Source organism: Erigeron canadensis, chromosome 3 (assembly GCF_010389155.1).
Source record: "Erigeron canadensis isolate Cc75 chromosome 3, C_canadensis_v1, whole genome shotgun sequence".
Classification (NCBI taxonomy): domain Eukaryota; kingdom Viridiplantae; phylum Streptophyta; class Magnoliopsida; order Asterales; family Asteraceae; genus Erigeron; species Erigeron canadensis.
Genome location: NC_057763.1, coordinates 1,249,722 through 1,263,804, shown reverse-complemented (window position 1 = coordinate 1,263,804; position 14,083 = coordinate 1,249,722). Strand labels below are relative to the sequence as shown.

The 14,083-nt window shown below is 32.3% G+C and overlaps 1 protein-coding gene across 1 annotated transcript; it reads left to right on the top strand.

Annotated features, from left to right (window-relative positions):
• The first annotated feature begins 7,433 nt into the window (after positions 1-7,433).
• On the top strand, positions 7,434-13,484 carry LOC122593823 (glycerol-3-phosphate acyltransferase 9-like). The gene is made up of 13 exons (XM_043766275.1): positions 7,434-7,588; positions 7,675-7,732; positions 8,434-8,552; positions 9,190-9,289; positions 9,482-9,577; positions 9,705-9,801; positions 9,972-10,059; positions 10,145-10,241; positions 11,540-11,625; positions 11,712-11,831; positions 11,928-12,026; positions 12,488-12,547; positions 13,114-13,484. Exons 1-12 carry the CDS (start codon positions 7,464-7,466, stop codon positions 12,534-12,536), a joined length of 1,134 nt encoding a protein of 377 aa, XP_043622210.1. The 5' UTR covers positions 7,434-7,463; the 3' UTR covers positions 12,537-12,547; positions 13,114-13,484.
• The last annotated feature ends 599 nt before the right edge of the window (positions 13,485-14,083 follow it).

Below are 14,083 nucleotides of genomic sequence, written 5' to 3'. Positions count from 1 at the left end.
TTGTTTTACATTTTATGAAACCATCGTCAAAATGGTCAAATGGTGGTTTCCATTAAGTAATATCATGTTCGAACATGTCTAAGTAGATATCTTGGAAGTTACCGAGAGAGTTTGGAAACGAATATCCATATTAGATCAAATATATTTAAATCAAATATTTGTTCACTTTATATAATTTTAAACAAAGAAAATCTTATTCATATACCCATTTTAACTTTTTAAGTAGAAGAAGAAAACTTGCATCACATTAAAACGCTTCCACTATGGAGTCATGTTTCTTTTTTGCATCATCAAGTTTCTAAAAATGGATATACATGTCTGGCCTGGTGCACGCGCGTTGTGGCTAGAAGGTGTAGACAATATAAAACATGGGCGATATGAGATGATGACCATAATTGCGATAGCTCGGTCAAAATCTCCAATCTCTGGCTGTGAAACCTATCGGTTTAAAAACAATAAGCTTAACACAACTATGCTAGAATGATCAGAAATTTATAATAAAAAGAATATGAAAGAGTTACAAATTTGACCATTACCCATGAGGTATCATGTCCATATTTTCAATTGTATTGCCTTCCTGAAATTTCGTGATAGGTGCCTTCAAAAGCTCTGTCAAGCTAATCCATTGCCCCAGTTTATAGTTTATGTGAAAATCGAACAATAACTTCAACAATGCCTACTAAAGTAACTAAAAATCAACAATTATATCAAACCAGAAATAAGCCTTTATCGATGCTTATGTTTATACAAAGTAACTTAAAATATTGTGAGTCATCAATCCCGACACTTACTAATCTTGTTTTCCCCCTTCATCATTAACAAAGAAACAATTATTATATATAACCCATAAGAATCCGGCAACGTTTGGGAAATTCAAGCAAACAACAGAAAGAGAAAACAAAAATAAACAAATGTCGTAAACCATTTGTGAGATTCCGGCGGTGGTGGTTAGGAAATCCATTATTGATTTGAGATCAGATTTGTGAGCTCCATCATCGATTTGTGAGATTACGGCGGCGGTGGTTGGTGATTCAAGCGGCAGTGTCAGGGGATGAACAATACCTAACACAAATGCCACTACATTATTCAAATATAGAAAATGAATTAATTGTGAGAAGTTAAAAAATAGGTGAACAGAGGAGACGACGACGGGTGAGGCTTTGAGAAGTTGATCGATTTATGGTGGCTTAATGGTGGTGGTAGTGATGGGGGAAGTTGGCGGTGGTGTTAGCAGAGAAGAGAGAAACGAGGGAGGGGTATAAAGTTGGTTTAGGGTTAGCGTTGGGAGAAACGAGGGAGGGGTATGGAGTTGGTTTAGGGTTAGCGTTTGGTTTTTTGTTAGTTGAAAAACGTTTGAGGGTATTTTGGTTTAAAGATAGAGTGGCGTATAAGGGGTATTATGGGAATATTGAAAAATATGTTTAATTTCTAAAAATAAAAAGTCAATATTCTTTATAGAGGAGTATAGATATAGATAGATAGATAGATAGATAGATAGATAGATAGATAGATAGATAGATAGATATAAAAGTATAGATATAGATAACATAACTTATTGTATATATGATATATGATAATGTGGTCAGGATTGATAATTATCTTTTTGTTTCATTTTGTAAACTGTAAGTCAAAATGTCAAATATCACATTAGAAAATGTTGTCGGTAGCGCTAAAGGTAGTTGATAATTGAGATGATAACAGTTGTAATTTTTGTAAGCATGGAAATGGTAAGGTAAAAGAATAGTATTCTAAACTTAATGTACTTAAAATATAGACTTTATAATATAAGTAAAATATTTTATAATTTAGTGTTGATACAATACTATCAAACATTGCCTTCAAACATGTGAATACGTTTTCATTTAATTGATATCTAACTACTACAATCCGATGCTACGTTGCAATCTAGCGAGGTGGCATTCAAATACCAAATTTTTAAAGAAGAGATTGGAAGATATGTAAGAAGAGATTGGAAGATATGTCGCACATTCACACATTATGCTTTCAATTGCTTTAGATATCAACACGACTTTTTGCTCCACCTTTTTTGTATATAATTATAAAATTGTACAAATTATATAACATGACGTACGGGTTATTATAACAACACAATTGATTGATTGATTTTCCATAAACTTTTTATAAGTTTAATAAAACTTGGGTGGTAGTTTTGAGATAAATTTCAAAATTGTGGATAAGTTTTTTATGATGATTTGGATTTACATTACATAAATTTTTGAAAAAGCAGACGGAAAAAAAACGTAGGCATACTTATAATTTACTGATTTGAAAGTTTCTACATATGTGACGATAAACATTAATATAAGTGAAATGAAAATATAAAAGTTTTTTTTATGTTGTAACTTGTAAACATATAATAAATAAATAATAAATATAAATATCTATCCTATCACTCTATCCGCGTCTATCCTATAACGTGTATAGTAACTACTAGCTTTGTACCCGCGCGATGCGGTGGAGCATAGGAAAAAAACGTTGGTTAATTAGCGGTACATGCGTAATTACCGGATCACCGTACCTATGGCTATGTGTGTTTTAGACGGCGCATACGACAGCAGTTTTGGGGGGCGGTGGCTACGTGTGTTTTAGAGAGAGGCGGTTCCGATGGGATGTATGTGTGTGTTTTGTTATGGGGATGTATGGGTGTGTTTTTTGTATAATATGTGAGCAGCTTCAGGGGAAAGGAGGGAGACAAATCGGGTGTAAGGTTTTCTTAAGGACATTTTTGATATTTCAGAATTAAAGTGTTTAGTGGTAGTGTAAATTAAAAGGGTAAAATAGGGAATTTAAAGGTAGAGTGTTTAATTTGGAGAGAGGTAGTTTGTTTATATATGAAGTATAGATATTGGATTTATAACTTGTCAATCGTGAGTGTCATGAATCAAGCTACAACCCACCTTTCAAGGTAACCTGATTTAAAATATTTCAACATTAATAATTTAATTTTGGCATGTCTATGCATGTGATAAAAATCTAATATGAGTCGAAAAATTCAGGGATTGTCTAATGGGCAGTCCGTGTGTGAGCAAGAGTACATGTCACGTGCATATTAGGGGTGGGGAGTGGTCACCTTTCTTCCCCAACACCAACCAATAAAAGCCTTTCAACTCAATTTTCCTTAATCTTCTCCTATTTTCCTCAAATCACTGACGCTACTTTCTCCATCTTCCCCTAATTTCCACCTCATCATTTTTTTTCATTTATTTTTAATACCATTTCATTTTTTTTTCATTTAATTTTAATATTCATTAAAAACTAAAACAAACATTAAAATACTTAAAATTAAAAACAAACATTTCCTACAAATTTAAAATAAAGCCGAAATAAAAAAAGGAAAAAAAAAATAGATCGTAAAAAAAAAAAGTCACATCTCCATCCGTACTTTTGAGCGATTTCACATTTCTCGCTAATGAGTTCCCGTTGATACGGATCGGTGACGTGAGCATGAGAGTCGGTAAAAAACTGCAAATCCCTTTGTCGAGACTTTGACTTCGAGGCGTCGATTTGTGTAACCCAAAATTCTTTCACCAATTGATCCTTCTCGCGTTTAAGCACCAAATACTCACGCTTTTCGTGCGTGTAGGCGCTAATATCATCGGCTGCAACATCATGAGAGGAAGAAGATGTGGTTTCATTTTTTCTTGACTTGAAGGAAGAAACAATGGGAGGGGATGGGTCTTCGTTCATGTCGGGAAGGATGTTCTCATTGCTAGCCGAATCATACTCCGTCGACTTCCTTTTTGAAGAAGAACTAGCCTCCATATTCGTGATTCCCGTGGCCGTCAAAATCTCGGCGAAACATTCTTGATCTTTCCATTTATTACGAGTATTCACGACCTTCCATTCTCCCATATGACCAAAATCTTTTTTGGTTCGTTTCTTATACAATCTCATCGCCTCATTTTGGACATCCAAATCGTTGCACCCACTACCCTTGGCACGTTTCTACAAAGTATATAAAAAAGTATACAATATATAAGTATTACGTAAATATATATATATATAAAGTATTACGTAAGTATATATATATAAAGTATATAATATATATGTAATATATAAGTATTAAAAAGTATTCAGAAGTATATAATAAGTATTTATCACTTGGATGTTAATGTCGTTGAAGAGACCCATAATCGCATTCATCGTTCTCCACTTTGGCAAAATACCATGGACGGTTCGTGTAGTGCCGCCATGGCGTGAAGTTTCGAGCATCCATTGGCGGAGGTGGAGGCATATTGAACGCATAATTTGGAGAAGCGGGTTGTGGGATGTAAGAAGAAGAATAATAAGAAGATTGAGGAAATTGTTGAATAATATTGTGAGATTGAGAGTATTATTGATTTGGAAGAGGTTGAGAATATTGTTGATTTATGGAAGGTTGAGAATATTGTTGATTAAGAGAAGGTTGAGAAAAGTGTTGATTTGGAAGGGGTTGATTTGGGAGGGGTTGAGGGAAATTAAACAAACGATTTCGATTATTCTTGAATAAAGAGCTTTTTTTATTTTTGTTTGGATCCATTTTTTATGAATTTTGTGAAGAAATAAGAAGAAGAAGAAAAAGAATGATAAAATTGGCGTCTGTTTGTGTTGAAAATGTTGTGTATTTATAGTGAAAAAGGTGAAATGGTTATAAATTAATTATAAATTTTTTTTTAGCCGTTAGTGGGCCCCACTACTAACATCTCCACCAATCACACTCATTCTCTCTCTTCCCTTCTTTTTCTCTCCTTTCTTCCCCCCATCGGGGTTCTTCCCTGAATTTCTTTGCCTCTCACTTGCAGGGAATGGCCGGCGGCAGTGTGTCCGCGCGATGCCGCTAGCAGGGAGGCCACACCGCGCGACCACTCCCTCCCCTCTTATAGTCCAAAAACTTAGCTTATTTCCGTGAAAAATTACGAGCAACTTGCAACTTCGATGAACATGGTTTTGGTTGGCCAGAATTTTTTGTGAAATCTTGTCTAAAATACATTAGAGAATTTTTAATTTTTTACTTTTAACTTTTTAAGTGAACCTTTATATAAATAGTACGTCACACCACTAAAATTTGTTGACTTATCAAACGATTTGTAATTAATTTATAATTGATATGTAATTTCTTAATTGAAATTATAATATATATTAAAAACAAAGTATCAAAAATCGTGTAAAGAATAGTATATTCATATTTTTTTTTTATTTTCACCATATAAGTTTTAATATTTACATTTTTAGCACTAAATTATAATACTTTTTAGTAAACTTTTTGTTCTATTTATTTTCACCACAAACCTTTCAATCTTTACACTTTTAGCACTAAACTATAATATTTTTTAGTAATAATATACTTTTTATTCTTTTTACTTTCACCACAAAAGTTTCCATCTTTACACTTTTAGCACTAAGCTATAATACTTTTTAGTAAACTTTTTAGCGTGTAAAGAATAGTATATTTTTTATTTTTTTATTTTCACCACATAAGTTTCAATCTTTACATTTTTAGCACTAAACTATAATACGTTTTAAAAAACTTTTTATTCTATTTATTTTCACCACAAAACTTTCAATCTTTACACTTTTAGCACTAAACTATAATATTTTTTAGTAATAGTATACTTTTTATTCTTTTTACTTTCACACAGAAGTTTCAATCTTTACACTGTTAGCACTAAACTATAATATTTTTTAGAAACTTTTTATTCTTTTTATTTTCAACACAAAACTTTTAATTTTTACACTTTTAGCATTAAATTATAATATTTTTTAGTAAACTTTGTATTATTTTTATTTTCACCACAATATTTTAACTCTTCACACTTTTAGCACTAAACTTTCATAGTTTTTAATTTTCTTTTATTTTAAGGTACGGGAAAACGTGTATAGAATAGTATTATTTTATTTTATATTTTCACCACAATAGTTTCACTATTTACACGTTTTAAACAAAACTTTTATAATTCTTAGTAAACTTTTTAACTTTTTTATTTTCACCACAATATCTTAATTTCTTACACTTTTAACACTAAATTTTTCTACTTTTTGATAATCGTTTATTTTAACTACAACATTTTAACCTCTTACACTTTAGCAACAAACTTTTTAACACATATATTAAAAAGAAATGTACGGAAAAACTTGTAAAGAATAATAAACTTCCTATTCATTTTACTTTCACCACAACATTTTAACCCCTTATACTTTTAGCACTAAATTTATATACTTTTTGATTTTCTTTTATTTTCACCACAACATTTAAGTCTCTTACACTTTTAGCACTGAACTTTTATGCGAACGACTTTCACTTTCACACAAAACTTTTACAGTTCATTTTTTAACTGTCAAATGTCAGTTTTTAATAATTTGAATAATACATGTTTTCTTCAAAAAGTTTATAGCACATTATCTCTTGAATAATATTTTTTAATAAATTGTTAACAAATGTAATGTCTCTCGGAGCAACGCCTAGGTGACATATCTCGTTATGATTAAAAAAGGTTAGAAAATGATACATTTGTATCTCTACTCTCTACATTATTTAACACAAAATAATATGAAATTAAGATTTAAAAAAATTAGAGAATAATGATACAATAGATGAACATATATTGAAATAATAAAGATGTTACTTTAAATGGTTAAAATCTAAATTCTGGTCATGTCTCCACTATCTCTGTTTTGGCGTCTGCTTCTTTTGTCGTGGTGGTACGTTGTCGAATTATTTAGAAGCATCACTAGGTAGGCCACAAGCTTTAGTGATTTACTTTCTGTGATTTTGTCTTGATCAGCACCACCACTGTTCAAATCTGCTTATTGCCGATTAGTTTGTGTTTATTGTAATTTATTGAGTAGCATTTTTCTTAACGCAAGTATATATCATACATCATACATATACGGATATATATTTACAATGGGAAAGCATAAGAACGGTATCTGTTCTTATCTTTCAAACTCCAATCTCACATTCATAGAAGAGATGATTATTTATCTAATTATGTGGAGCAGAAGGAAACGCTAAATGTAAAAAAAGGAGTACCATACTCCTGGATGATTAATTATCCCATTTATAATTTGTCTATTAAGAATTTAATTAGGAAGCACAAACTCATCTTATCATAGGTCGATAGATAGATTAACTCGTACATCGCTAAAACCAAGACTATAAGTTGATGTTTTCTTTTTATAGGTATGTTATTAATAAAAAGAAATAAAACCTATTGGCAAAAAAAAACCCTTACCCGTTTAATGAAGCTGGTAAATAAAAGTCATAAAACTAGGCTGAAGAAAATATACGAGGACCATCTATTTTTGGTGTTTTGTGTGTGTGACTGTGTGGTGAAGTGGGTTCTTTAATTTTGACCCACAAAAATAACCCAAACCCAAGTCTGCTTTTAAAATGTTTTTTATATTTATTATTATTATTATTTCCTGCCTCACAGAAAAAGAAAGAAAAAAAAAAACCAGAAAAGATGAGCAATAAGAACAAGCTAAGCACATCAAGCTCAGAGCTGGACCTGGATCGCCCTAACATTGAAGATTACTTTCCTTCTGATTCTTTCCAACAACTTTCTCCTCCTCACAAAAAACTCCTTTTGTAATATATCTATATCCCTCTCTCTCCCTCCCTCTCTCTCTCTCTATATATATGTAATGTGTATGTGTGATTTTTTTTTTTGGTAGGCGTGATTTGCTTGATATATCACCGACCTTAACAGAAGCTGCTGGAGCCATTGTTGATGTAATTATTCTTATTTCTTTTTATCTCTTTTAATTTGTTATAAATCTCGCCTATTATTATTATTATTATTATTATTATAATTATGTAAATTTAAAATTTATTGTGGTTATAGGAGATTGAAAATATAGCTTAGAAATTGGAATAATGTTCTAGTAACTAGATAGATTATTATAGTCAAACGCAGACCCGAGCGTCATAAGTTTTTAATTTCTCGAGTATATTCTGTTTTTGTGTAAGTTGGCTACCAAATTTGATTGCATTTGTACTAGAAATGATATTCATCAGGGGTGATATGCTTATTTTATATTATATTATACTGTACTTGATATTTATATATAACGATGAAAGAGTTAACGGAAAATGCATGACAAAGTTAGATAGTAAAAATTTGAAATGGAATTAAAAGAACGTTCATTAGAAAATATGCACAAAAGTTACTCACGCCATGACCAAGTGGAACTGGGGTTAACATGTGGATGTGCATTTGATATCCTATCGTTGTTTATCTATGCGATATTATAAGATGTTTAGGCATGTAATATCTTTTCATGCTGATTTTACCATCCTTTCACTATGGATGTGAAATATCTTCCTTATAATTGGCACGATAATTGTCGTTTATTTTGAAATATCTTCTCGCCTAGACCCCATCTGGGGTTATTTTGAAATGTCTTTACCGTAATTCCTTCATGCATGAGCAGGACTCATTCACGCGATGTTTCAAGTCAAACCCTCCAGAGCCTTGGAACTGGAACATATATCTGTTCCCATTGTGGTGTTTGGGGGTGGTAGTTAGATATGGGGTTCTGTTCCCAACGAGGTAAGCATTTCTGCTATCCGACTGTATATTACTTTGGTTGATGTAACCTTATGCTCAACGAGAAACTGGGAGAAAAACTGGTATATTATTGGCAGAAGAAGCTCTCTGATGCTAGTTTAGTTGTTTAGTTTCTCTAAACAATGATTAACATTTTGAACAATTGTGATTGATATTTCATATGTATAATTATATAATGATTCATGCAAACATAAATACATAATCATTCTTGGGCATGTAGTTCTTATAAATGGGTTGGGATAAGTTGAGATCAACACAAACATTCATTTTGTCCCACAGAACAAATAATGGAGCCTACAAAGGGACCCAATTTTCTTTTAGAATAAGAGACTCACTCTTCAAGTTGTGAGATAACTTGATGGTCACCAACAAACTTCTTTTTGAGTATTGCAAGTTTGTTAGTGGTTTGAAAATGGAGTTGCAAGTATAATTCTTATGCTTATCACCCGCAAGTATAATTCTTATGCTTATCACCTTCTCCTCTCTGGAATAACCCACTAGCGTGCCCCATTCCAGACTGTAAATTTTATGAATGCTAACCATGTATATAGTCTGTATTCATGCTTAAGTGGGCATTATTTTATGACCATTTGGTTCTTTGCTCTTGTGCCTACTGCAGAGTTATTATTCTAACACTAGGATGGATAATATTCCTCTCATGCTACATTCCTGTGCATATGCTACTAAAAGGCCATGATAAATTGAGGAAAAGGTTAGAGGTATGGCTGTATTTCTGGCATCTTTTCAGATCTTTGCTAATAGCTAATTCACACCCAAATTTGCACATATTATTAATGTTAGTGATACATAGTTCTATAGATTTGATGTTGTGATTTAAATTTTGCCAAATACATACCTGCATTGCTTTGCTTAACCATGGCTAATCACATATACGTTTATATGGGTCACAGAGAGCTCTGGTTGAGTTGATTTGCAGTTTCTTTGTGGCATCATGGACAGGGGTTGTCAAGTATCATGGTCCACGACCATGTGCAAGGCCAAAACAGGTATAACCTTTGAGATTTTCTTTTTAAACTTTTAGCTTTAATGCATCAGTCCTATATAAATTTAAATTTATCTAATTTCAGTTTCATATTGGACAGTTTATAGTTAACTATCTTATTGGATAAACAGGTATTTGTGGCCAATCATACATCAATGATTGATTTCATTGTTTTAGAACAGATGACTGCATTTGCAGTCATTATGCAGAAACACCCTGGCTGGGTTGGTACGTGCACATATTTAATTTGTGTATCTCAATATATTGACCTATATGTTTCTGTTTATTCTAATGAACTTTGGGAACTTTATGTGAAATGCTAAATTTGAGACATGAAAGAATGACCTGTGGAAAAAATAAAGTATGAAGAATGTTATTTAATGTTGCTTTTCATGCAGGACTTCTGCAAAGCACTATTTTGGAAAGTGTGGGATGTATATGGTTCAATCGTTCTGAAGCAAAGGATCGTGAAATAGTAGCTAGAAAGTATGTGAAGTGTATTCAGTCCAAGCTTTGTTCTTTTTTTGTTTGTCAGGTTTGTACAAAGTCGTGATATATCCTTGCATTTCAGGTTAAGGGAACATGTTGAAGGAGCCGACAACAATCCTCTTCTTATATTCCCTGAAGGAACTTGTGTAAATAATAACTACACTGTTATGTTTAAAAAGGTACATTTCTTGACCCATATTGAATTAGCTGTACTTGCTAGTGAGTATGGCTCAGTTTTGGGCCAAAAACAAAATCCGAACTGAAAATTTTAGCTATCCAATAATCCTAAATTGAAACTGATTGGTTTTTGGTTTGTTGGTTTTGTTCAGTTTCAGTTATATTTGTTTTTCATATGTTAACATCAAGGATAGATTGCAAAACTTTGCAGAAAGTCAAATAGCGTTATGAACCTGTTTTTTTTTTTTTTTTTTCTTTTTTTTTCTTTTTTTTTTTTTTCACGATTAGTTAAAAGCCCAAAAGATATATGAAAACCCATTAAATTAACTAAATGAAAACCCATTATACTTAAAACTTCAAGTCCATCCAAAACTATAATAAATTTGTAGTCTAATAAAGAAGTTCAAAAGGTCAAATTCCAATAATTTAGATCATGATTCGCATGCAACATATATTAAGTAAAGCATATTGAAGGTAATTGGAGCGGATAGCGGGTCGGTTTTTATCCACCTAACCAAACCGAACCGATCCAATCAGTTAATCAAAAATTAACAAACTGATCCATTGGTTTTATAGTGGGTCAGTTCTGATAGATCAGTTTTTGGTGTATTCGGTTCGTTTTTTTGCTCACCCTTATATAATATTATGTTTACATGGTGAGATAGTTGATTGGTTACATCAGAATGTTGTTTCCATCTATCGGAAGAAGGATCCTTTACGGTAAAGGTGGCATGACTCATTTGTGTTTATATGGGTAGATCTGGGTCATAGTTTTGTCTTACGAAACTGATAAACCTAGATTTGCAAAACTGAAAACAAGTCAAACAGGCCAGAAGTCTTCCAAAGTATATTTAGATTGTATAAATCTCAAAATTGTGTTTAAAGATAAAACTTTGTAATAAGATACTTTATTTGATAAAAAAAAAGGAACAAAAAGATGTTTGTGGGATGCCTAAACCAATCAAACCCATAGTAAAAAAACTTGTGCTGACCCAAAATTTTTTTGATTTAACCCACTGGGGCTGCCTTTTTTCTTCTTCTTTTTTTTTTTTTTTGTCACACTTTAAAACTATTGTTAAGAACAGCTTTCTTGGCAACAAATCATGCATTTGGTGATTTGAAGTTTTGAACTATAGTTTTGCTCCCTACGATTTGTTATCGGTTTACAAATTTGGGTAAAACTTGGTTTGGTGGAAATACATATGCCATTGTTTTGTTGAAGGTCATAACTCTGGTTCGAAATAATAACATATTTCACCATCTTCATAGTTGTATTGATATGTTGGTAATCTGTATCTAGGGTGCATTTGAACTTGGGGCCACTGTCTGCCCAATTGCGATCAAGTACAACAAGATTTTTGTTGATGCCTTCTGGAATAGCAAAAAGTATGAGATTTTTGTCCAAATCTATGTTGATTTCATTTTCATTTATTCAATTGACGTGTGTCAAAATGAGTAATTTCGTTTTGCAGACAATCCTTTACAACCCACCTATTGCAATTGATGACATCATGGGCCGTGGTTTGTGATGTTTGGTACCTTGAGCCTCAAAATATGAAGCCCGGAGAAACAGCTATTGAGTTCGCAGAAAGGTTTGACGGCTTCTGCTTAGCTTAAAATATGCAGAGTAATTGCTTTTAATGCCCCAGTGTCTAAAGTTGTCTTTTCTTAAATTTGCTCTGTTGCAGGGTCAGGCACATCATCTCTGTTCGTGCAGGTCTTAAGATGGTCCCTTGGGATGGGTACTTGAAATACTCTCGCCCTAGCCCAAAACATAGGGAACGCAAGTAAGCTAACTTTTATTATTTTCCTAAGTCCAACTTTTGTCAAAATACTATTATAGATAACCAACCTTTTTTAGCTTACACAGATCCTTGAGAATTAAAAAAGATTTTATAGGTAGCAAACTTCTAATAACTTTGATTCAAGGTAATCTGATTCAGTTTCCCTGGAAACATAATGATGTGGCAGCTAATGTCTCAATAACCTTGAACTTGTTTTTCTTTTATCTTTTGTGGTACCAACTCTGCTGGCATGAAAACTGAATACAAATTCACTTGACAAATCAATTTCGATATAAACTTTTGAAACTTTTTTGGTTTTTCACTTTTTCCCGATTTGAAACTAACTTGTTTACTCGGAACAGATATTTGATAAAGTTGGTTCCATTTTATGCATTGTCTCTATGTACTAATAACGGCAACATTAATTTATATGTATTGGGACTCTGTCTTTCAATGTCTTGCAGGCAGCAACGTTTTGCAGAGTCAGTGCTCCGTCGGTTGGAAGAAAAATAGAGGTTAAAAGGGTAGAGTTTACATCTCAATTATTCCATTCTTTTAACTTTCTTTACATCTACATTAGTCTCTGTAGGTGATCAAATTGCTAAATAAATACGTACGTGGCATTTATTTGTTGGATAATAGTTATTTATACACATTCTGTGATGTTTGCCTATCTATATTATCTTTTCTTGTTCTTATAGTTATTACAAGTATTTTGTTACGTTTTTTGGCAAAACAAATACATTTGATATTTTAAAAATACTTTAACAAAATTATTGCAGAAGAGGTACAAATCACTCAAAAAGTATTTTCTTATTAAGCAAATATTTCTCTTAAACATTTCCATTTTATTGTTTGCTTCTGTTTTGCACTCTATCTGTAACTTTGAGTAAGAGAATAAGGTTTGTTTGGAAGTTTCAACTTTAGAGGTGGGTAAGGTTATGTTGATCCATTTTTCTGGTGATGGTGTACACTCATCATGGTTTGCAAAGTTAGGTGTAAATATATAGATTATATAAAAATATGCCAGTTGGTAATCCGTCAATTTTTCCTCTTCTAATGTTTTGTTCTATTTTCTTTGTTCCTTCAGATTTTAGGATTGTGATGCATTTCTGCAAAGATCAATGTCAAGTATAGCATGAACAAACAAGAATGCTGGTATTATGCCAACTCCATGTCAGGATGTGTTTTGTTGTGAGTGGGCTTGATGATCCTACTGGTCATGGATAATATATATCTGTGCGTTCTCCTTCGACTTCTGTATTTATTAGCTTATGCTTCATACTGGCTTTAATTTAATTTAATTTTTATTTTCTTTTAGCAAGAAAGATTAGTTTGCAATGCTGTATTTACCGATCTGGTAGAGAAGTAAAACCGTAAAATAGCACTTGTGTTCTTCTTATGTAGGACAACAACAGAATTCTTACTTTAATGCAATTTGTCAATGTAATTTTTGTATCATTATTGAGCTCATATTAAGCAGTGTAGCAATATTTTTGTCAAATTTTTTTGATGTAGATTAATTTTTAATGGAAACATATTATAACAGCTTCTAATGCACAATTCTGCGAGGACTACACACACATGAGCGATGGTGATAATCTCATTATCTGTACCTTCCCTCGTGTGGCAATGATCAAAAGACGATTATCTTGTTGCCAAAATTTATTTCAGTGAATCTAACCAGGGTTTACCTTTTACCCAAAATTTTATCTCAATCCAAATTCTTCTACACTTGCGAACGAACACATGACTTGATCCCTTTATGAGTTGCATCTCTAAAATTGCAATGCTAAGAATTAACATACAAACCCAATTAGTGTTCGTTTGCAATTGTAGTTCTTTTTAGTTAGAAGAGGGACTGGGCGTTGAGGCGGTGAGATGGTGGGGTGATAAGTCAAGTCATAAGTATGATAGCCAAATGTCTTAGCCGTACGGGTTCCGCCCTTGGATTTAAAAGTTCGTCGAAAGTATATCGAATGACATCTCTAATGAAAGAGCATGGAATTTTATAAACATCCATACAATTTTTATAATTTATTGATATACGATTTTTGAGA